Source organism: Melospiza melodia, chromosome 1 (genome assembly GCF_035770615.1).
Source record: "Melospiza melodia melodia isolate bMelMel2 chromosome 1, bMelMel2.pri, whole genome shotgun sequence".
NCBI classification, from domain to species: domain Eukaryota; kingdom Metazoa; phylum Chordata; class Aves; order Passeriformes; family Passerellidae; genus Melospiza; species Melospiza melodia.
The window spans coordinates 30,434,462-30,460,088 of record NC_086194.1 but is presented as its reverse complement, the minus strand read 5'-3'; the positions used below and the strand labels follow the sequence as shown (position 1 = coordinate 30,460,088).

At 35.2% G+C, this 25,627-nt stretch overlaps 1 protein-coding gene across 1 annotated transcript in view; it reads right to left on the bottom strand.

Moving 5' to 3' along the window:
- Positions 1–25,627, bottom strand: part of AHR (aryl hydrocarbon receptor) — a 61,305-nt gene that overhangs the window by 10,914 nt on the left and 24,764 nt on the right. The window contains exons 3-7 of the mRNA XM_063152554.1: positions 12,035–12,150; positions 8,480–8,569; positions 6,544–6,667; positions 2,305–2,435; positions 1,250–1,452 (exon numbers count right to left, since the gene is read on the bottom strand). Coding sequence (XP_063008624.1) covers positions 1,250–1,452; positions 2,305–2,435; positions 6,544–6,667; positions 8,480–8,569; positions 12,035–12,150 — 664 coding nt within the window. The remainder of the gene's footprint in view (positions 1–1,249; positions 1,453–2,304; positions 2,436–6,543; positions 6,668–8,479; positions 8,570–12,034; positions 12,151–25,627) is intronic.

Sequence of the window (25,627 nt, the reverse complement as noted above, 5' to 3'; positions counted from 1 at the left end):
TAGCCCTGCTTCTTATCATTTACCTATAGGTGCTTGTGTGCAGAATTAAATAGGGGTTTAATTTCAGTCATCTAAAATTTCTTGTCTAAATTAGAATTTTTAGTAGCTTAATGTATCTCAGAGCTACATCCCCTTTGCTATTGAGTGGTATGAGACCCCTGTGTTTGCATTTAAACAAGATATGACTCAGAGGTCATGATTGACCCTGCAGCTAAAATCAGAGTACTTTACTAGAGGCTGGGGAGATGAGACACTTAACAGAATTCATGTGATCGCTGTGCGATATCTGATAAAAAGACATGGTCAAAGAGAGACTTAAACAGGATTTGAAACAAAGACATGGAGATGCAAAGACAAAAGGTAAAAAAAGGGGGAAAGTAGAGATGGGAAACAATATACATAAAAGTATTTTTTTCAAGAGAATAAAAACATCAAACAGAGAAAAGAAACACTTGTGTTAACATTTTGTTGTTTTTTACTTGTATCAGCTTAGAGAAATAAAACATTTTGGTCTCTCAGTAGACAAAACACCAAGTAATTCAATTCTGTCCTGTAAGTAGGTATGGAAACCCATGTGAGAGACTCCACTGAAAATCAAAGCATTCTCAGTCGAAAGCAGGAGGGAGAGGAGAAGGAAGGAGGCCAGAGGCTCTTATTTTGATAAAAAAAAGCATCCTAATGGGCTTCTTGCTGTGTTGAAACAATATTTTGATCTAGTACTGCAGTAGTGTTTCCAAATTTTACATAGGGAAAAGAATGGTTTGGAAGTGGGTAAAATCATACTATAAAAAAAGTATTTAAATTCTGTTGAAGGAAAATACATTTCCATTGTATTTTACACGTATTTGAACTGAAGGAGAAATGTGGAATGAAATTAAACACTTGCTCTATCAGTTCTAAAACCAAATTTCAAACCAGATTTAATATGAAACTTTTCTTCTTCCCTAATTCATTAGTATCCCGTCTTTCAGTTTTTTATTTTGCATTGGTTTTGCAGGTATTTGCTTTGTTTTTCTAACAACTGAGAGTCAGAGAGCAGCATGCCATTCCAAGGAAATAGACTATGGCAAACCCATTTCTCTTTACCTGATAGCAGGGCTGGAGAGAAAAACTTCAACAGCTTCTAAACTGCCATCACTGAAACAGTTTATATAACAAAAGAGTAGCCTGCCTTATATTTCAAATACCTACCTGAAACCTATTTCATCAGCAAATTATTAGACAATTACAGAGAACAATTTACACCTACTTTGCATCACAGCCAGTGGGTGTGAAATCCAGTTTGTGTTTAGTTCTGAAGATGAAGTTTTTGGTTCGTATCTCAAGGATGGATGGTGGCTGCAGGGGAGTAGCTACTGCAAACAGTGCAAGCTGAGGAGACAAAGCAGCACCATCCTTCCCTTTCTTGTTTTGCCCATGGAGAAACTTCAATCGTCCTTGAAAATTCATAGCCTTAGGATCAGGAAAAAAGTAATTATTACATGCTGGAGATATTTAAAAGCAAGATATTTTTGTTATGATGTAAATATGTATTTTTCATTTTTTTTAAGATCCATCAGATTCATTCATCCATTTTATAGGATGGCATACATAAAAGTCAGCTAACAAGTACAGAACACTGTTCTTAGACCCCTGACCATGTCACTTCAATATCTACTAATAAAGATACTGAAAAGTTAATTAATGGGAAGACTATTCTGTAAAAAACAAAAAAAAAAATAAACATATAGTATCACATATCAACAGGGGCTTCTAATATTCTAATGAACATACATGCATATAATTATATAATTATTTCTCTTGCAAATTTGTATGTTCAATTTTGTAATTCTAAAGAATTCTATTTTATAAGATACGACATAGGGGGTGATAAACCCTTACTTGTTTTAAAATATAAATAATTTACTAACAAAAAAATGCATTAAAAAGAGCAAGCACAAACTTTTCCAAATAAGGAAAAACTATGGTCCTCTTAATTATCATAATTTATTGCATCTCAAGATACTCAACTTGCTACAAGAAAATACTCCTGTGATGCATTTTAATCACACAGCATTTTACAAAAGCAGTTGCTTATTTGCATTTAATTGGGGAAACTTGGCCATGAGAGAGAACTTGCACCTGGTTGTGACAACAGTCTTAAAAGAGGAGACATTCAGTTCGCTAACTGAAACACTGTGGTTCAAGCAGCCCAGATAGCTTTGGAGACTTACAAATAAACTAAGTTGCTGCACCTCTTGTTAAGAGGGGCAGATTTCCAACTTTTAAGCATATGTGGAGGTTTTTATGGAACTCCATACTCACCAGGAATCCAGATGAATTATCCAGGAGGCATCGTAACCTGCAGATGAAATTCCTTTCCATAAAGGAAGAATTCTCTGGAGGAAGTTGGTCTGGGTTATAATAGGTTGCTGGCTGTGAAAAGCCATTATCTCCTGCAGGAAAGGATTATTTATAAGGACTATTTTTAGAAGAACACCTAGAGAAGGCTATCTATAACAAACGATCTTCCTTCTCATAAACAATGCGTTAGGTCGTGACCTGAGCAAGAACAATGTAAACTGGAAACATCCTCAGAACCTATTATTATTGTAACACTGAGGTTAAATACCAATTCTTCGGATGGGATTATGTTTTACAGGCTACGGGATTTGAAAACTGAATGTAATTTCAGGTTTTGGGTTTTTCTTTTTACATTGGGGCTTTTGTTTGTTTGGCATTATTTTATCCACGGCCTAGATTCTGGATCAGTTGCAAAGAGCAGAGTTCTCAGCAGAGAACACACCAGTGTTTCTACAATGGTAGGATCTCCAAAAAGGCACAGCAACTGCAGGAACTGAGTACTCAAAAACTCAGTATCAAACTGTGAAACTTACTTTCCAGACAGCCAGGTGAAAGCAGAAGTAATAAATAAAAATCAGCAACTTTAGGAAAATGAGCCTACTAAATAGTGAAAATATTTCTGGGTTCTGTTGATCAAAACACCATAGTTACCTCTCCAGGTATACCTGGAGTACTTGTGTTTTGCAGTTATTTGTTTCATAAAATACTCAAAACCATGATTGTAAACTAGGATACCAACATGGTATCCTTCCACCTTGTCAGGACAAGCATTTGCTGCTAAGTGGTATTTACAAAACAGACTTAAACATTTGGAATATAAAGTAAAAACAGAAGGTAAATCAATAAACCTCTGATAAAATACATATGTACTACATGAGACTACATATACAGAGATACCAGAGCATGACTACTCACAGCAAATTTAGCAAAGCAATCTTGTTTGCAATACATATAAAAAACCAGTCATACCCTAGGAATTCATACATGCAGAAAACTGAGAAAAATCCAGCTTAAAAAGACATTTTATAATAAAATAATCTTTAATTTAAAAAAAATAGTCCATGTACTCTTAGAGACCGGATTATCAAGTATGGACAAAAATAATACTACAGATTTTAACAACCCATATTGACTTTCCAGACATGGAGATGAGGACAGGGAGAGCATGTGACTTAATAACACACCACATTATATTTTCTGGAATATAATTCTGTCTCATGAACAGCTGGAAAAACTTACAGATAGGCTCAGAGGTTAGTACACTAGCAAAACAAACCCAAAGGTAAACAAATCATTACCAAAAGCCAGTTCTATTTAATCTCCTATGAATTCAAGGGACTGAATTGGAGTCAAATGAAATTGCTGATATCTTACCAATAGGCCTTCCAACCTAAGGCCATCTAAATCCTACAAATATGCTGAGTTATCTAGCTTTTCAGATAAAATTAGGAGATATCTTTTTTTTTTTTCTTAAAAGAACTGCTATGCAAGGTCAATTTTTGCGGAATAAACTTCAAGGTACGGAGAAAAAGAAACCTTTTTCTGTCCTAGCCAGTAGTGTGATGAAAAGGGATAATCTGAAATTACAGCCATGTAAAGAACTGTATTGGCCAGTCACCATTATGAGCAGATCCCACAGGCAGATAAACTCAGGTACTTGTAGTCCAAGACAGTAACCATATAACTTTGAAATTAAAAAATAAGAAATTCCCACACCTGTCATATGGACAGTTCTCAACAGACAAAGCAAACTTCCTTACTTGCTACAGCTGCAGTTTTTTTATTATTATAAATTGCTTAACTGACAGTGAGAATTTTCAACACTTCTGAGATGGTCCTTCTCTAGGAAGCTCTCTGAAGAAGCACTGATTAGGAAGAAAGAGCATCAAGGAAACAGTATGCAAATCCTAAATAATATTTCAAAGATGCCAACCCTGACTGGGTGCAGATGTAGTATCCAATAAGCAGTGCCAGGGTTTCTGCTGGCATCCTCAGCACTGTTAGGTGTGTCCTTCAGCCTTTCTGCCACAGGAGAATCTCAGTGTTATTCTTTGGGTAAGTATAGAGCTGAAATTTGAAGGTTCAGCCAATCCAGCTGGATGCTGTGGGGTTTGTCAAGTTCCATAGTAAAATGCACAGTTCTCAAGAGTGAGCAAAGCTGTTGTGAAAGAAGTGGCTCCCAACAGGAAGGGGAACAGAACTCAAAACAGGAGGCAGTGGGCTTCAAAACTGAGCCTCCTACACTTGTGAAAGCAACACTGCTGCACTTTTCCAGGCAGACAGAAGGCAGGAAGGTTTTACTGACAGGATCTTGAAGTGACTCACTGTAAGAAGGCAAAGAATCTTACAGAGCACCTACAATCCCTAGAGCAAAACTACCAGTTAGCACTACAGGGGTTAGAAGCCATATCCCTCACAAAGCTCCCACTAGATCTCATCAATTCCATGGAGCAACGTGCAGAACATGCAGTGCATTAAGTGCTTGCCTTTAAACTCAAGACCATATGGTTGCACAACACACCAAGTTCAAAAGATAATCCAGACTTAATGCCCCAAAGCAGATATTTGGGACTGAAAAAATCAGAATTTTGCAAACTTCTCTGGGAACAAGTCAAGGACCGGGAGGCATGTCTGGGTAAACCAGTGGTCTAGGAGCATACCAGAGTACTGAGTGAGAAATAACTAGCCCGGGCTTACTGAAGCAGAATCAGTTCCCAGACTCAGGATGGAATCTGTGCCTGAGTCTATAAATATCTACATAATGCCAGTTGACTGTATTAAAAAAGAAATAGATTAAATTAGCAAAAATGGAGGGGATCCTTATGGTCATAGCATTATCCTTTGCTATAATTCTGAATTCAGTTTAAAATCCTCAACATTCAAACATTTTATGCCACTTGAGGCTCAAAAGTCATCATTGAATTATAGAATGGTTTGAGATAAAGAGACCTTGGAGATCACCTAATTCCAACCCCCCTGCCATGGACAGGGACACTTTTAGCTAGACCAGGTTGCTCAAAGACCCATCCACCCAGTCCTTGGATGCTTCCAGGAATGGGGCACAGTTAGCAGCTTTTAGCAACCTAGAAACACTACATACAAAACAAAAAATTGTTTGTAATCCTGCTCAGCATATCCTAATGTTCAGTCAAATCTAAGGCCAATTCAACCTGGTGTCATTCTTTTCAAATAACTTTTTCTAAATTCATAGGCACTTGCTTAAGGTCCATAGAACACAATTTCTTTCTGAAGTAAGCAGGGTGAAAATTTGGTTTCTGAGAACTGCACTCTTTGCTGTACTGAACTCTGCTATTACCTAGCTGTGCAGCAGACCTGTGGAGATTGATATAGAGATGATGGAACAACGTTGACTGCTAAATGAAAAACTGAAATATACTGAGGTGTGTTACAAACACAGTAATCTTTCTGTACTAAATCATGGCATTTCCGTACTCTTTTTTTCAATTACTTAAAGATTTATTTTAAAAAATGGACTTTTTATGGATTAATAAATGCCTTATAGTCATGTCAAAGTAACAGAAGATTTTATCTACGTGTTTAAACAACTGTTGTGCAAAGGGAGCATTAAAATGGAGCAGTTGTCTCAATGGCTTTGTTGTCACTGTGATGCAGGCACATGCTTCCTGGATTACACATTACCTGCACATACACATCTTTGCTCTGACACATATGCAATATGTTTCACCTTAGCTGTTTCTCAATATAGCAGCTCCCTTAAGCATCAGCCAGTAACATGTGACAACTCTGCTCTAACATGCACATTTCTTGATCTTAAAGGCTCATCTATTTCATTATTTTATTTCTCTTCCCCTTTTATCTCCAAGAGAAGTATTGCTCTATGTGGAAATGAATGCACTACTCCCTATAGTAATACTGTAATTAGAATATCCTTGGACTGATCAATCTAAGAAACATTGTCACTTATACTCCAAATTAAAGTCTTCCAATTTAAAGTATAATTAGTACTTTAATGCTATGAATAACAGTGCATATTTAAAGTGCAAAAAATAGTAATTGTCACTGTTGACTAAATGTGCCCATAAAATTAAAACAAATTTGAAAGATGCTGTTTCTTCTGTTATTAATCAAAAATTATCTTTTTTTTTTTTTAATAACAAATTAAAAAAGCCCAAAAGCAAACAACTAATCTGACAGGCAAACAATAAATTCTGTTCTCACCTTGTACACTTGGTCCAGAATCTCCTGACTGGGCAGGATTTAATGCCCAATGTAGCTGTCGTTGAAACTCAGGTCGGTCTTCTGTGTGAATCAATTCAAATACACTCTGGTGTATAATATCTGACTGTGAACAATAGGACAAAGGTGAGAGAGACCAACAATAAGAAAATTATATCACAATATGGTACAAGTTGTCTCATTGACAACACTGTTATGGATACAGCAAAATCCATTTTTCTCAGGGATAAATACATACAACCACATGCAGGTGGCAAAGCTTCATGAAACAATTTTTAGCAGCACAGAGAACAGCTCAATTACACACATGACTATAAGCATGGGAAACAAGAATAAAAAATATTGCCTTAGAAAAAGAAGTTCCATTATGTCAACTATTTCTTTACCCACTTCTACCTAAGAAGGCCTGGAAATGCTATGCTTAGGTTGTGCTTAAGTTATTTAACTTCATATACTGGTAAATAAAATATTTACCACGTAGTATTTGACTTGACCCACTATAGGTGCTACAGGAATACAAAAGGAGCTAAAGACCCTGAACCAAACTACCAAAACTAAGCCAAGCAGATTATAAACAGTGAATTTGCCTGAAAGCTTTGTCCCTTCTTAAGGATGCGTTCAAACATGTAATTATAAAGCCCTTATTCCAATACCAATTGTGTGGTTAGGAATGTGATCTAAATGGCAAAGGCTCAAGAGCAAGGATTAGTGCTTAAAGGAATTTAAGGGGAAAAAAACCCATCCAAAATAGTCAAGAAAAGACTCAGTTGACTGACAAGAGTTAAGATCCTGTTTCTTGGCAAGTTTCAAAAACTCAACCATTATATAAGCAGAAAATACTTAAATAAAACATAGATCTAATGTAATTGAGATGAACTGGCAGAAGCAGAAGCCTAGGTCAAATTCTGCTATGACGAATTTCATGAAACAATCAGTATTTTCCAGAATAAATTGCCAGAAATGCTAATTTTTGTAACTTTAAGACTTTACTTCTATATCATGCACTTGATTTACTAGCATTACCTCATGAATGTTACGATCAATTTGTTTTCCAAGCTTTTTTCTTTTTTTACTCCCCAGCACTGAAGTAATATGTATACCCAGGAATAAAAATGGGGTTTTTTGAAATATTTTCTTTTACACAAACTTTCCCCAATCTCTTATCAGTTATGTGAAATTGAGGACCAAGCAAGGTTCCTTGCTATGTTTAGACAGCAGCTGAATCTATCAATATGCAGTATTCATGGATATACTTGGAGAACTATAACTACCATCTTCATTCTATCATCTTCACATAAAGTAATCCCAGGAGTTTTCTAACAAAGGCAGAATTTGCCTGCTATGCCTCAGTCTTTAGTACTTTGGCACCTGGTTTTCAAGCCCAGTGAAGTTGGCCATATGTAATCTGCACCATAAATAGTAAAAAACAAATGCTTATCTTGAAATTAATAATTGAATAAATAAACATGAGCAAGAGAACAAATTCCAAAAATACCAAAATCAGTCACTTGATATTTATAAATCTCAAGGCATATGGAAATAATTTTTCATGAAAGGATTCTATTAAAATAATTACCTTCCCATTGAATTATGTCTCACTCAGCATCATAAACTGGGTAACACCACAGTATAAATTTCAAACAGTTGTTCCAGTAAAGAATAATTAAGTGTGAAAATTTCCTATCTTGCCTAACTCAACTTTGGAAATTATATTCCTGTTGTGCTTGGCCTGACATCCTGGCTATGGAAGCGGATAGAAAATGTGGTTTCAGAAAATATGGTTTAAAAGTAATTCAACCTAAAGTACCTAACTGAGAGTTTTATTACAAAAAAATTTTAAGGCCCTAAATATGAACACTGATGTTCCCTGAAATTAGGCAAAACTTTTGAAAAAAATAGAAGAAAAACATAAACTTACTTGTTGGAATCCCAAGTAGTCTTGGATAGTGGAAGAGACGTAAAACACCAGAGCATCTGCTGTAACGACTAACACAAATCCATTTAATGCCTGGGGAAGAAACACAGCAATCTGTCAGCTTCAGAGATAAAATTCCAGACAATTATTGTGTCTCTAGGTCTACCAATAAAATGTGAAGCATGCAAAAGCACATCATTATCTGACAGCACAAACAGGATTCCTCATTGCATCTCTCTATAGTGTAAGTGTTAAAATGAAGAAAACCGGATCTAACGAAAAAAACCCAAACTTTATTTAAAATTCAGTGGAGAAGATAATCCGTGTTGATGACTTTTCAATACCCTTGATTGAAGAAAACAAGGGACATATATGAAGAACTATAAGTTTATCTAACATCAACCACATTTCACAATGTTTGTGTGCCTCAAGGCTTGGATACCCCCAATGCCCACAGCACAAATGAGAGCCATGTCACAAACCCAGTCCCAAAACCCATTCTATTCATAGTGCAGACAGGCCACTGAGGACAGGAAATCAAGCTATCAAGATCCCCTATATAGTCCAAGAAAACATTTTATAGTTTACTTAAAATAGAAAACCTCTGCAAAAGCAGACTGTTGCAAGTAAACAATGTTTTTGAAGAGATTTCCCCCTCGGTGGAGCAGCAGACCAGGCGGCTCCACACTCAAAGTCACGCAAAGGGCATTTATCTGCACTCCAATCAATAGGGTCCATGGCAATTGTTGTGATAGCAAACAGTACATTTGTGACTTGGCAGCTCATCTGAAAGGTGCCGATTTACTTCTATGGATCTCAGTCAAGATTTAACAAAAGGCAGTCTCTAGGGGCTGGATTGAGTATATTGTGCCACTTAATTTCCTCAGCTGCATTCAAAGGCAAATTTGGCCAGCATACTCAACACTATTTTTTTTAAGAAACCTCTTTATTTATGCAGAATTTTTGTACATAGAAAATGCAAAGTAGGTGAAGGATATCATATATCCTACTGCAACAAAGTAATAATATATAAATGAAATATCTTGTTAAATGACTGGTCTTTAAATGCTGTGAACCACTCCAATTTTATGTGTAGATATTATTTATTCTGCTCTCATAAACAATTGTTAGCTCAACAAAAACTCCTTATAAGTTTAGTAAGTTTTACACGAATAAAGAATGAGATAAAAAATCAATAATAATAATCTGGAATGAAACAGCATGGCCAATCCAAGAAATGTTGAGTGGCTACACAGAATCCTTGGTTTTGATGAAGCTCACAGTAATTCCATGGTTGGAGGATGCCGCAGCGGCAGGTGTCCTCTGCTGACCTGTTCTGCAGGGCATTTCACCTCAGCTGCTTGACACAAAACATCTGCAAGCTGCACAGCATCTAACTTTGTCTCAAATGTTAAAATTGGTTATTCTGGTCCGTTTCATACAGAGCTACCTACACTTTCTGTGCCTGGAATTCAATCATATTTTGCACTGGCCCTGGTACACAGGTCATCTCGAACCAGGATTGTTACTGAGATAGCAATAAGCATTATTTAAGCCAAACATTCTGTAAAATGCATATATCTGGATAGACCAATAAGTGGGAGAAGAGTTCTAATGGAGGTTTTTGCAATATGCAATCCAAAAATAATTATCTGAAAACACATAATGAAATTTCTCAGTGAGTGCATTATTCTGGAGAACTGAAGATGATATTTGTGCCTATAAAATACTCTCAATGCTCCTAATAAAGAGGTAATTACAAAGTTGTTCATTACTGTTGAGAATTAGGTTTTTAAAATTTCTTAAAGGTCATAATTTTTCTTTCACTTTTTTTTAATAAACTTGTTTGGGCTGCAATGGATTTTGTATTTAAAATAAGAATTTGAAATAATTTAAATGATTTTAAAGGAAATTTAGCTTGCTTTTAAGAAAGACACATTTATGTATTTGATCTCTGCTTCCACAACATACTGAATTGGTAAGACATTTTCTATGTTGGAAATTAAAGACAATTTTCTGTTTGTTAAGAAGCAAGCAAGAACAACTGATGAACAAATAAAAGCAATTACAAACAATAGGGTGTTTATTCATATCACCTTGGAAAAACCAAAACAAGTAGGGAGATAATAAAAGGAAAACATTCATCATCAGTTATCATTTATTCACCTGTGTAATGCAAAACACTTCTGAGCATAAGTGGAAGGGAAGGACTTTGCCAATATTTACAACTTACTGCTTCCCACTATCTTCTGGAAAATAGTGGGAAGCAGTAAAATTCCCAATTTCATCACACTCATGACTTGTTACATAACCTAAGAAAACTCTATCTGCATATTCATTCTCATAAATCTTTTCACATATATAAAATATTCACAAAACAAATTCATTTAAGAAATTCGGTTCATTTACTTCCCAAGAGGGGCAGAATTTTCAGTAATAACTCTATCACACACTTAATGTTCATACTGGAAAAGAGTTCCCTCATATCACTTCCAGTCAGAAGTCATAATCCTCCCCCCCCATATTTCAGATTAAATAGATGTCTCCAATATAAATCATATATTTCAGCTTTTTAGGTTCTTTTATGTTTAAAAGAAACTGCTCACTGGCAGTAACTCCACAACAGTTCTTTGTCATACTCTATTAAGGCTAGAAATAAATGTCCTAGTTTTTTAAGTTGGTTAGGAAAAAAATTTCAATTAGCAGCAATTTAAAATAATTGTTTTGTGGGATTCTAAGAACCTGTTTTTCATTTCTAATCTTTGAACACTGAAATTCATTTTGTTTGAAGGAAACAATTGGCTATGACTGAACAATTTGCCACTTCTGGTAGGTACATCAGTGAGGAACCTGTGTAGAAGACAGAATAACAACATATTTCAAATGGAGCTGCAGGTCTCCATAAAATCCATTCTGTGAAACTAGTTAGAACATAATAATACCTATATTTGTAATTTTTTGAGTTTAATCTGGACATGGTAGTATAGAATTATCCATAAGCTTTGACCCTCTAGGATATTAAAACAGGCTAGACAATTAAAAAAAAACCTACCATTTTTAAATAAATATTTTCAATTATTTAATATAAAAGCTATTCAAAGTATTTTAAAATTTGTCCTGAATCTACACTGTATGCTGAGTTCTTTCAAACCACTGAGAAAGCAAGAGCTTTCGGCAAGCCCAAGGTCTTTGAAGTTAAAAATTGTTTCTTTCAGACAATTAGTCACCAAATTTAGAGTAAATCAGTAACTTATCTGTCCCTTATAAAAACTGTTCCTTTATATTAACATCTTTATTAACAACAGATGCAAAGAAATGGGAACCTCCCCAATAAACTACTTAGAAACACTGAAGAGGAGCCCATATTCTAACATACACTCTAAAAGTCTCTGCTACCAAAAAAAAAAGCAAATAATATTACCCTAAAGAAAATGAGGAAAGAATTTCACAATAATAAAACTTCTTCTATCTTATCACTGAGTATCTAGTATGCTAAATACAGGTGTTTGGTTTTATAAAATTTAAATCTTTGAAAAATATGTCTATTGCAAAACATACCTGCAAGAGGAGTTCTCCTTCCAGGATCTGCATCCCTTCTCCACACTTTCCTGTTCTAGAGGTTTCCTGAATGCCATTTCTTTCTGGTCTGGTAGAGCTAGATGATTTCAATGCAACTAGAACAAAGAGAATAAAAAAAATTGAGTGATCTTTGAAAGGCTCTATAGAAATTTAGGTAATGATCTGCTATTTTGTGTAAGAAAAAAATGGATTTAAATATATGCATTTTTATAAATTATAAATACAATCTAATGAAAGATTTTTGTTTCCATATCAAACTTTTCCTTACCTTAAGAGTGAGCCCTCCAATTTTGTCATCTTTCTCTTTTCTATATATAATACTTTCACAACAAAATCATTATTCTTACAAATCAACCCAAGCATCATAATTTTATACCTTTTCTCCTTCTTGTCCTTCTCTTTACTATAAGACTCACTTCTAGTTTGTCACTATTGTGACAAATAAAGGACATTTTTGTTTTCATAGACCATCCTCCCATGACGGCAACAACTCTGTGTTAAGGTAGGGAAATCTTATCCCACCTAATTTCAGACATCAAACTATGGTTCATCAGACAGGTAAAGCCTGCTCTAGACCTAAGGCTCTTTTCAGTGTAACTTTTAAACAACTCTTTCCAGCTGCAGATAAAATACTATAAGAATGAATCATCATTATTCAGATCACAAATATATCTAATTGAAAGAAAAAAATACCCAATGACTAAGAAATGAAGAATCAGATCATATTGCTGTGAAGTTTCCAAAAAACATTCCCATCTCTGCATCCTTCTAATAAAAAGGATGCTGTCAAATAAAGCTACATACTCAAAGATCATCCATAACTCAGAATTTCCCTACTCTTCAATGCTCCAAAAGAGAGGAGGAAAAGAAAAAAGTCTTCAAATTAGTCTGAGTGGGTCTGTAGTGTCTAAACAGCTTCAAATTACTTGAGCAATTGTACCTTAAACCTTTACCATAAAATTAAAGGCCACCACCTCCCAGCCCCAGAATGCCTATGATGCAAAGCAAAGGGAAATTTATAACAGAATAAAACTTATAAAAACAACCACACTTCTGTAAAATACTAGTTTCTCACAATGATGGAATATTCAGCCTAAATTTCAAATTATTTTTGAATCTGCCGAAAAACTTCATTTTTCTATTGTTCAGAACTTTATTCAAGAATCCTGAAGAACTTCTGTTCACTCACTTTTAAATTACATTACATTATATTTTACACTATATATATTACCTGAAAGATAAATGACGCCTTTCCAGTTTTTTGAAGCTATCATGGTAGCTAAGAACTTTCAAGCCAGACAGCTTTCATTAAAATATACCTCAAAGGCACCACAGAGAAAAAATGTGTTTTAAAGAGACATTAACTGATTAATCAGATCAGAAGGTATCTAAAGGTTTGCTTTGAAATGAAAACCCTAATGCTGTTTTTCCTACAAGGTAGTCAAAATGTCCTGCAACAGGCCACAGGGAGGTACAGTCACAGCAAATTTATGTGACTACATTACAAAGACAATTTTTTTTCTAGCACTATTTCAAAAGTATATATATAGAATATTCACTAAACATCCCTGAAGCCAACAAGCAGTAGAAGAAAACGTTTCAAAATGTATCTTATATGATTATTGAACAAGTCCAAATTCAGCTGTGAAAGCTGCAAGTAAAGATGCCTAATCACCCTTGCCATTCTTCAAAATACTATATGTCATTAAATACAAGTGAGTTTTTTCTTTTATAATGTCTAATAGGGTTAAATACTGTCTGAGAGATAAAATCTGTCAGGGTTCCTGACTCAAACATAGCCAATGCATTGGTGGCTGTATTCCTCCTAACTTTCAAGGTGCACAAGAGGTAAGTGTCATTTTAAACATTTTCCAGAATTGGTATCTACACCTTTTGCAGAAATCAGAATGTGCATGGAATCAAGCTGTTTCCAACTAAGGCCCATGGAAAATCGCCAATAATTGAGATTAGAGAAAATGGAAGATACAGTGGAAATTAGAGCTGTATATCCATAGTTTGGTATGCAATTAATGTAAAAAAAATGAAACAAATCCAAATTTTCCCTTTTCTGACAGATAACTCACAGGTCTGTCAGTGCCAAGTCCGTGACACTGAACAATCCCAGATACCAGGATGCACACTTGTAATGTGTGCTTCTACACTGTCAAAATGAAGGCCACCAGAAACAAGGAGCCTTATATCATGGGAGGAGCACCTTGCTAAGCAGCAGTTCAGAACAGACTTATCTAGGCAATCAGGTGGTCTCAGAAATACCAGCTAGAGACATACTAATAGGTAATGGAAAGGAGAACTAAATCTTAAAAAGCATAACTCATCAAAAAGTAATATTACAGTCAACATCACACAACTTTAACCAGCCATGTGTGTTCTGCTAGTTCTCATAGTCTGTCTTACTCATGTCATCAGACAGAATAATCTCAGTAGTTCATTACTTTATAGTCTTTGAATATCTGAATTAAATAGAATGCATTGTGTGCTATCCTTGCTTAATTTTCTTACACAGGAAATTAAAACATGAATACCCCACAGAGTAAAGAGGAAAAATCTGTACACATACTCTAGATTATATTCACCATCAAATTACTTCTCATAATTTCCCATTAATAATTTTAAAGCATCAAAACTACAGCAAATTTGCTTATACTTGTAAAAAAACTCAAAACCAAATGAGCAAACAAACAAAAAACCCCAAATCAAAAAATATCTGTTAAACAGCTTGAGCAAGAGGGTCGCATTGTAAGCACCTCCTTTCCAAGTAGGTTAATGATTGTCATTTAATCCTATGTCCTGCAATAAGTATTATTTCCATTGCCTAGACTTCCCTGATTTGAAGTACAAGTTAAATCTCAAAGACAACTAGATAGTGACATTTAATGGATGTTTCTAGACATAAATATATATATATTCTGATACATTTGTTTTATGATTGTGAAATGCTTTAGAACACAAGCCAGCAAATGTAAAAGACAGTTGCTTTTAACTTACATCTACAAAGATAAATTCAATAACAATGGTTACATCAGTATATGCCAGCTTCTTATCTCTGACTTTAACCGTTACATTCAGGTGATAAGAGACTTATATGGAGATGCAGTGTACTTTATTAGACTAACAGTATGGAGTGGGGGGAAAAAATGTTTGACATACAACTACTTCTTCAGGTCTGAAACAGTTCTAGCAATTGAGTTCTAACTGCTGACAAAAGCCATCTTTCATTTTAAAGCCATAAAAGTACTCATTAAAAAATCATTTACGTAAGGAGAACAGGTATTAGGTGGCCTCCCTTCTTTCCAAGGTCCAATAGTCAGTATGAGAAACTGCATGAGTTATAAGCAGTCTGCTGAATCAACTAATAATTCATGATAGATTAATTTCATTAATTATCGGCTAAGATATTTAGAAAGTAATCTAATATGAGGAAAATGATTTTAAAAATAATTCTATCTATTGTCTCATTTAATTTCTATGCTGTTCTTAAAGACTGCCTGTAGTCCAAGATGAAAAATGTCTTTTTTACCTTCAAATACCTGATCTCTAGTGTTTATATTTGGTAGGTATGCTCTCCTCAAGCTCCAACCCACAACCAACATCCTCTTCCTTCCAGGCTGTCCCTCCCGCTCTCAATAAGAGCCCCTGCCACGAGTTCCTCACTTGACAGGCTGCTGCCCTGAAGTCCCAGCTCCATTATTGCACCCACTTCAATGACCAGGCAGCCATCTGTAGCTTACAGAGCACCTTCAACAGGAATCCCGTAAATGATGATTCCATATTCTCTTACCAGAAGTTAACAACAGCAGAGAATTGCAAAATTGTCACAGAGCAAGTGCAAATAGACTCTAATTGATGTAATTGAGAGGGCCTTACTTGTGCTAATTGTTGCAAAGTTAATAAAGTAAGTAGAGATGCAGAGAATTCATCATAAGGCATAATAAGGCATCGTGTTAGCAATTTTATAATTATTAAGTTTCTGAAAAACATTTATGCAGAAGGTTGATTTAAGACATACATACTTGAAATTGTTGAATTTACTATTACTTTAAGAATACAGTTTAGATAGTTAAATTACTTAAAGACAAAGGATTCAAAAACTCTTCCACTTCCCCCATTCATAAAAGAAGGGAAAACCTACAGCACTTATACAAATATTCAAAAGAAATATCAATAACAACAAAATCTAATAAAAATACCTTTCACCTCAATGTGACTAATATTTTATGTAATAATCAGTTGCCTGACCATAAAAAAACATAGCAGTATCCATCCAACATAGTGGGTATGAGGACACTGTCATTACTCAACTTGGCCAAACCAAGTTTATTATACTGTTTTCCTCAAATCTAGAAACTACTAAATTGGGTAAAAGGTACTCTTTTTTTTCCAAGTACTAAGTAAATAAGAACTGAGTAAATAAGAAAAATAACTAGAAGTTCTTTTTTTCTGTTTTGAGTGAATAAAGAAGCTTTTCTGACACAAATACACATTTGCTGGTGTTCAGCTGTGAAGTCTGGAGAGATTTTTCTCCACTGAAACCTGAGCATTCGCACACCAAATGTCTCCTATTTGATTATCAAAGGAGTGAAAAAATGTATGATTAAGCTTTCCATCTCAAAATTCATCTAATCCAGCCACGTGTTGTTAGAGTGCTGAATAAAACCATTTCAGCAACTGCTGGCTGAAAAGCTTTATGGAAACCATACCCCAGTACAATGTGTTTAGAACATTTTCCTACCTTTTCTCCCCCAAAGAAAAAGCATAGCAAATTGTTTTGGAGGAGCAGGGGTAGCTCACTACTAAGAGGTGTAAAGAACAGAATATCAAGATGCCAAATTTTAAACAGACCTTTTAAAATCATACTGAGAGTCAACAAATTTCTTTGAATCAGACTTGAGATAATTTTTACTTTTAGGTGAATGATCTGTACAAGGCTAAACATGTATTGAAGCAACACTTGTCTAATATTGCAAGTATATCACTAGCACATCAGTCATGCAGGGCTGGAATTTAATCTTAAAGAGCTTCCCAGAACTGCTTTAAATCAAATTTTGGCACAGCTTCCAAAATCCGGCCAAACAGGTCAAAGTTTGCAGTCAAAGCCAACTGAGACCGTTTCATAACCTTTTCAGCAGATTTATAAATTCTCCTTGTCTGTTCTAGATTACTGTACAAAAACAACAGTTCTCTTGAGGGGGGTGGTCTTGCTCCAGCAACAAATGCTGAGCTTCAACACGAAGGTCACCAGCTAACACAAGACAAGGAGGGCACTACTGAGAAAACAGTAGTTTAATATTAAACTCTTGCCTAAATCATTAACATAGGCTAAACTGTTTATACTGGTGGAAGATCCATTTTAAGTGGGAGAAAGCATTATATATACACACCCATGTATCTACATGCAACTTTATCTATTTCTATTACTTAAGATATATAAAACATTTTGCACCTGCCACCTCTGACACCGTCAAGGCAAAAATGTTTATGAAAGTTAAGTAACACAAGGAAAAAATGCAACTAATTATTTTTCTAGGAAGATAAAAGATGCATTGACTGCATATTTTGTAAATAGCTACACTTTTAGATAGCAAAACCTATAAATTTTAGTAATAAAATTTGTGAAGGATTGCTCTGTATTCAGAGATACAAGAGAAAATAAATATCATAACTAGTTCTAAAGTCAGTTATGTTACATGAGGCAAGATTGACTTCTGTGTAGCTCCATTTACAAGCAAAACACATTACATATAGGGGAGAAAAAGTCTTCACTGTGTTTTGCATCCTTAAATTTTCCATTTTCTGCCTTTTCATTTATGATTCTGAATAATTGTCAAGATAGATTTACAGTGGGTCTTCTTGCTTACATGTCTGAAGATGAAATAATTTAAGAGCAGTCTTCCTGGTAAATGTATTATAAATTACAGGTCAGCTTCTAAATTACAGTAAACTGTGCAATGTATAACAACTTGTGTTCTCCATTACTACTGATACACCAAAATGTAATAAATACATTAATAAAAATGTAAAAATACATAACTTTTCTGATGTGCAGAGCGACATCAGAAGATTTCAAAGCAATATCAGAAGAAAACAACTTACAAAAGTAGTTATGGAAGTTGAATAACCAGATTTTGTAAATATAAGCAAAATGAGGATGAAATTGTACATTTGGTGGTAATAACAAAGGATACATTTTTTATGCCTTAAGCATCAACGAATGAACCTAATTATGACAATACTGAAACTGCTTTCAAATAATATATTTTAAAGCAGAAAAATTACCAATAACACATACTCAGGAGCTGCCTTTACTTTCTAGAAAAAAGCCCAATATAGTTTAAAAACTAGTTACAACCAACCTTCAGCCTCAGAAGCCATGGTACATTGATTCATAAGCATATTTTCAGCTAATGTGGAAGCATATAAATATGTTTACATATTTAGGAAAAGCTACTGAAAGAACCAATAAGCTACAGAAGACAGGTATTCTTGGTTTGGCCTCAAAGAAATTATTCATGGTTCAAGAGAGAGAAAATGCCATGAAGCAGCTATCACAAGAGGATAAATCATACCACCATGAATACTTTAAAGAAACGTTAGTAGGTTATGGTTGGTGCAAAAAGAAAAAAAGAGTCTCAGGGGAAGTAAAACTTTAATAAAAAGTTTTAACTGAAAAATTATTTCCACTACTTAGAAAAGGAGAACGGTATGTGGGTACGTGGTCAGGTTCTGGGCATTTCCTGGGCTTTTGAGAGTCAATCACTTATCTGTTGTACAGATACAGATTGCTTAATGATGTTACAAATCCCTAGAAATCAAACATTTCCAGGTGTGCAGATTTTGTGACTGCAACCAGAGCGCAGCAGTGCCACAGATGCACTGGATGCACTACAAGCTCTGTGCATGTGCACCCCTCCATTTCCAATCATCCAGTACTTCCTTTCTAGCCCAAATTCAAACCAAATAAAATGCACACTCATCAGCTATACAATCAGACACAGCAGAGAGCACAAGTCTACCCATCTGCGACAATGCTCAAGTATAAAAAAAACTTTATTTAAGGGAGGAAGAAATGTAGGGCTTGCCCAAAAATGCTTAGGCTAAGAACAGGAAAAGGAAATTTTCATCTCCAAAGCAGATGATTCCAAAGGTTAAAAGTTCCTTAATACAAAGCTTTTCAATAGAAATTGTTGGGAACCTATAGTGGCTGTCACCAAAGCACTTACTGCAATATAGCCATATGTATTTGCTAGACTATGGGGAAATATTTATAGTTTTGGCATAATCAAGATAAAGCAATTTCAATATTAAGTTTCTAGTAAGAATCCTACTTGAACATTTCAGAGAACATGGATAAAAGCAGACCTACAAACCAAAAATAAACCAGTAAATATTTTGTCAGCATTTGACTGAAATTACTCAAGGTACGGCTCCAGAAGGCTTCCCAAGGGCCCTGCTGTACTTACACTTCAGACATGTCTTCATACATATTTTACACTCAACAAGAGAAAAGTGCAGAAGTGGTACACATTACTTGAATTGCTGCAGGAGTCTAAAATAGTCTCTTCATTGCAATCAATATATAACAAATATACACGAAGAATAAAAGCAGCACGCAACATTTTTCTCAGTACCAAATACCACAATTTTTGAGCGTGTGATATTTCAGACTGACCTAACAAAACCCATCTAAATTTAAAATGACCTTGTGTTTGCCCTACCATACAAAAAAGGTCCAAAGTGAAAAATACTATTTGTCATTTATCTGTGATCAACTAATACACTTAAATAATTTAGCGTGAAATCTATTTTTGGCATGAGGAAGTCTGTTGCTTGCCCTTTCAAAATGGACATGTCTGGAGTTCAGATCAGTTCTACTTGGTTTCCAGGTCTATGGCAAGGATACGTTTCCAATGTTCAGAGTTATAAATCATAAAACTGACAAAAACTTGGCAGGAGTGTCACCTTTTTTCCTACCTAAACTTCAATCAAATTTCATTGGCCAAGACTCAAAGGGAGCCACAAATTTGCCAGAAATTACATTTCTGAATCACAAAATTATTTATAAGATAGTAAATGAGTACACTCATTTGTTCTACTGGGGGAAAAAAAGAAACAATCTTTTCTCTGAATCTAATTTTGCTACTCAGTAAAATTTACCAACACTAACAACAAACAAAAGCAGAAAAAACCTTTAAAAAGTTTCAAAATTCTACAGCTTTTGCTGATAAACCACCATATCCTAGAAATACTGTACTGTAGTATTTTAATTCCCCTTACTTTATGATATTTTATACTTGAACATACTATTAAAATATGTATATTTTAGTGAATAGGATTTTGATTTAAATTTGCAGGCATTTTTCATTTTAATAATTATTAAACTACATACATATAAAAAATAATACAAGGCCATATCAGCTACTTTTCAAAATATCTTGTAGTTACAAATGGTGAACTAGCAAGTTGGTAACTTATCTGCTGTTTTACAAGTTGTGGGTTTAGTGGACCACAATTTAAATCCTAAAACTCATTTATAATAAAACAAGGAGATATATTTTAAGAGTTGGTTGTACTGAAAAGTTATGTTCTGCTAAATGCATGACTACATGTGTAAATTCTAAACAGGAGGAAGAAAACCATAAACTTTTCCTTTCTAGCACCTGAAATATGGGAAAGCCTGTATGAAAAATTTCTAACTCTTCCTGGCATTATTTTTATACCACCAAAAAGCCTCTTAGAAGAAATTAACTCTAACCTCAGTCTCCTATGGAAAGCTGAATAGGTAACAGCAGGTAACCAGGACAGGAATTAGATCTTACCTAATGAGTTTATTTATGATGGGCTAAATGTGTAGCAACTTCCTGAGCCAGAATTTGGACAAGATATTGGGTCTCCACTGTTATTTTGGAGAAATATCCAAAACCTCATCTTAATATCCTAAAAGAATGATGATTTAACTGCAACAGCCTGCAAAAGCGGCAGCTGTCTTTCTCCATGGCTTCAATCATGGCAGCACTTTAAGACAGCAGAAGTTTACATCCAAAAATGAGGAAGGCAATAAAAAGTGCAGAATCTCTGGCTTAGGTATATTTTTCACACAGTACCAGCCCCTATTATACTTCTCAAGCAAATACATAATTATAATATACACTATAGCATATACATGGGGCAGGCTGGGTGGTAGGCAGGCAAAAAAGAAAAAGACTGAGAGGCTGAAGACAATGAGGAAGTTATCAAAAATATGCCTAAAAGTTGAGAGGAGGAATGGTTTTGTGGTTCTGACATCACCTTCCTGTGCATCGTGGTGGAAATCATACAGGCACTGTACACTTTATTTCCTTAACCATGAAACCGGAACGGGAGCACTTCAGCTCCACCAGCACTGCAAGGATAAATGCAGTAAAGATTTGGAAGTTCAGATTCTCTAACTGGGAGAGATTTCAGTGCTCCATGTAAAAATCACATTAGATGACACAAGGCTTAAAGCTTATAATTGCACAGTATTTCAATATCATCTTTCCTGACAATTTTGGTTTGCTATGTCAAACTACAAAACTTATGAATTAAAGACCTATGAATGGTTATAGTCTCCATATAACTAACAAGGTAAACTTTTCAATGGCTTCCTATAAAGAAAGAACAAAAAGGGAAAAAAGGTCAGACTGGATTTTTTTCCCAGACACTTTTATTGAAGACTGTGCTTAGGAGGTCGCACAGGACAGAGGTCTGTGTTTCTGATCTAGCAGAAATACAGAAATAGCAACAGCGAGCGTTATATAACTTATGTTGCTAAGGGTTAGGCTGTGACGCAAAGGAAAACTATATTTTATTCATTACAGCCCCAAAGAGGAGGCAAATAGAAAGGCAAGGAATGCTGCAAAGAAGGGGAACTGGAGCACACAGAAAAACTCTGGAAGAAGAGGACTTGGGTAACAGGAACCTCTGCCTCTGTCATCTGCTCTGCCCCACAGGGATCCATTTCACAGAGGGCCTGTTCCAGTCTGTCCATAAGTAAACTTGATAGAAACAGTCTGATAAAACCACAGAAAAACCATGGTGTAAGTTTGCAAAGCTTATTCCAATAATTCCAGCCTTGCAGGATTTTATATAATAAATACTTTAAATATTTAAAACTCTAAATATTAAAATACACCCTAGATACAACAAGCATTAACAAAAACTTACTACTGGAACAATTTATTTATTCATCTTTCAGAAACAACTGCTAAATTCATTCAGATGTGTATAACAGTAAATCTAAAGCAAAACAATATTTTCATTAATATTTTACTAGGTGTGTCTACAAGCTTTCATAGACAGAACCTTTTCTTCAATACCATAAAATATTTTAACATATTTTATGGTTTTAGGATTCTAAAATTAATATAGAACATTTTACTTATTGTTGTAAAAAAGCACTCTAGTAAAGGTTCTATTCCCAACAATACTAAATACAGAAATGATATGTCCCCTCCATAGCACAAGCTTTTAGTAAACCAAAAGGTAGGCAAAATTTTCTTAATATTTTAATGTTTGCATTCTACTTTTAATAAACTGCTTCAGAAATCAAGACAGATACTTAAATGCTATTCATTAGACATCACCACTTAATTTTACCCACAGATACCCATAAATACAGAGAGCTCCTGCTTGATGAGATTGCCCTGGAGGGCAACCACACACACAAAGAAAGATGAGTGATAATACCGTATCAAGATTTCAGTTTCTTGTTGCTTGTTCAGTTTCTTTTTCAGTTTCATACTTTAGAAGAACTATGTGGCTTGTGTGGACTGGCAGAATTTTTTCAGTTGGGGAGGAGAGGGGTTGGGGGTCTTGAGAGTTTGGGGGTTTTTGTTTGTTTTCTGTTTGTGCTGTGGAGAAATTTTGTTTGTTTTGCAACTGTCTAGAAATACAAAGATTGTTCTGAGAATCTGACAGCAAAAGGGACCGCTCTGGAGTTGTGGCATTACCTGGCCAAGGAGCTCAGAGACACCCAAGGTGTGATGCTGCAGTATCTTGTATCTCTGTACTCAACAACACTGCAGCAAATTTAAAAGGGATTTCCATCTGCTTCCACATAAGTTAGTTCCACAGCTTTACAGTAAACATGAGACTTTGCTAGATGCTCAGAAAGAACAGCTCCTTTTACTGACTCTTCATTTCACATGCATTCCTTTCTTGTTTGGGAATTCCACAAATTCTTATTTCTAAAGAAAATACAACATTGGAAAGGCTGTACATAAGTAATTACCATTTCCTCACAAAATGCTCAACTTTCACTGCACCTAAAATGCCATTTAAAAGGTAAGTTGGAAGATGCAATGTCTTAAAGGGGACAAAGCAACACTTTAAGGCAATAACTGCTGCTACACTGCATCACCACAGCAAATATTTAGTTAAATCTGAATAACACTTACTTCTTCCTCTTTTTTTTTTCCTCTTTCTCCCCTCACTGACATTCTAGTAAGGCTTTCTTTGCTTATTTTACTAGAAATCCTCTAATCACCAGCGACCATTTTATCATGTCCAGCTTATATCCTCCTGTGATAACACTGTCCATTAGCTTCAACAGTTCTTCTACCTTTTTTGTATTAACCTACTTGGTACATCCACAGACAGCAATCATAACCCCTAGCCTGCATTTGGCCATGCTAAACATGACAAATACAGTCATCTCCTCTAATGTGTACTCTCTAGGGCTTCTTTGTTCCTGTTCCTGTGATATTTGTAAGACCCTAACTTGATTTGACAAACTGAATGACAATCTCAGATGTTCTGGAGAATCTCAGTTGTTTTAAATTCTTTGATAAATGAAGTAACCTTGTTCTGCAGGAATGTACCCTTCAATACTACCTCCAAGACTGCTCCAAGAGAATCTACCAAAATCTTCGGAAGGGAGATACAAAAGACAGCTAAGTCCAGCTTAATAAAAAGTCTTCCACATCACTTGTTTTAGTCCCACCAGAAAAGCTGGGACTTTGAGAACGACTACAAGTTTACAAAAATACTTATCGGTATTTATCAACTGCAGCTACTGAAGTGAAAAACATTCTCAACATTTTAGTTTGGACAGTTATTGTCTGGCTCCCAGACTTCTGAAAACAGTCATATAACAGGAAACATTATTTTAACGTGGACAATTGCAGCAGATATGGATATGGCTATGGGCCAGAGTACTGCACAACTCCAGAAGGCCAGATCCATATAAAGGATCTGATACATGAAATTTGGGGTTCTATACCCAACATACTATTTAGAAAACTCCCAATTTAAATACCATTTGTCCTTCAGTTTCCTAAGTTCCACTGTAACCTCACCATGCATAGCTGCTGCACTTCCCTCTGGATGGGTAAGAATGGCTTGGCACTCATGTCACCCTGACCCCTAAGCATGGTGCAGAAATGGATTTCTCCCGACTGTTCCCCAATATGGCACAAATCCAGCTTCTTCTGGCAGCTGGCAGTCACTGATTCTTTTACAGGTCTGAAGAAAATTACATAGCTCTTTTTTTCAGTGTCAGAATATAAACCCAGGTTTAATTCACTCCTCTGCTACAGGTGGTTCCCACTCCTTCCTCTTCCACCGCAGTCTAAAAGCTGGGGGTACAGGTAATACTCTTCCTGCTGAAAAATTTCTACCATACATAAAAGAAAAACAGTTTCTCAAGTCTGAAATATCCAATCAGAAAGCATATTCCATCTGGGACACTGACAAAAAAGGGCAAGATTAATCTCTGACCCAGTCCCCATTGGAAAGGGACCACTCTGTTATGGGATGAGTGTTTCATGGGAAATGCATAACCTAGTCCACACAATTCTGTTTTCAAAAGACTTTAGATCCAGTAAGGTGATAAAGAAAAATCAGAAGCCAAGTAAATAAGAGCATACTGAATTAATCTTGACAGAAGATTTTTTATGTTGTAAAAAGTGTTTTTTATAGGGTAGGCTACAATATCATTAAGGCTACTTGCCCACAGAGTGGACACTGCAATGGAGAATTGGCAATCACAGATATTGGCCTTCCCATAGAAAAGAGAAACAGAAATAAGCTTAAAGCCAAAATTTGATTGCAGTTTTATTTATAATAAAAGGAATAATGTGCACATATTTTCTTGTGAACACCTGCATGATATTAAATTTGTTTTTACAGTTACATAGATTGTTCATGTTCTTACCAAGATAAACGTACTTTACTTCAAAATTTTAGTTTCAAGTTTGTGCCATGCCTTTATCAAGCATATTCAGATTCATATTAGAGTAAGCACAAATCAACTCATATTTTAATGGTGCCATCTGTCAAATTTTTTTGTATTCTACTGCCAAAGCAGCGAAAGATCAAATGAAATAAAACCTAAACATGAGGTTTCATTTACCCTGCCACAAGAAATAATTTTCAAGGTGGCAAAGACAGATCTGTTTGATAATTACGTATTTTCTGCTAAATTGTTCCATATGCTTAGAATATTTGGGATTTAGCCAAGAAGCAAAGCAAAATCACTTCTCATAGTTGAGCAGTTCCTCCCCAAAATACACATCAAGTTATCCTTTTGCAGTTGAT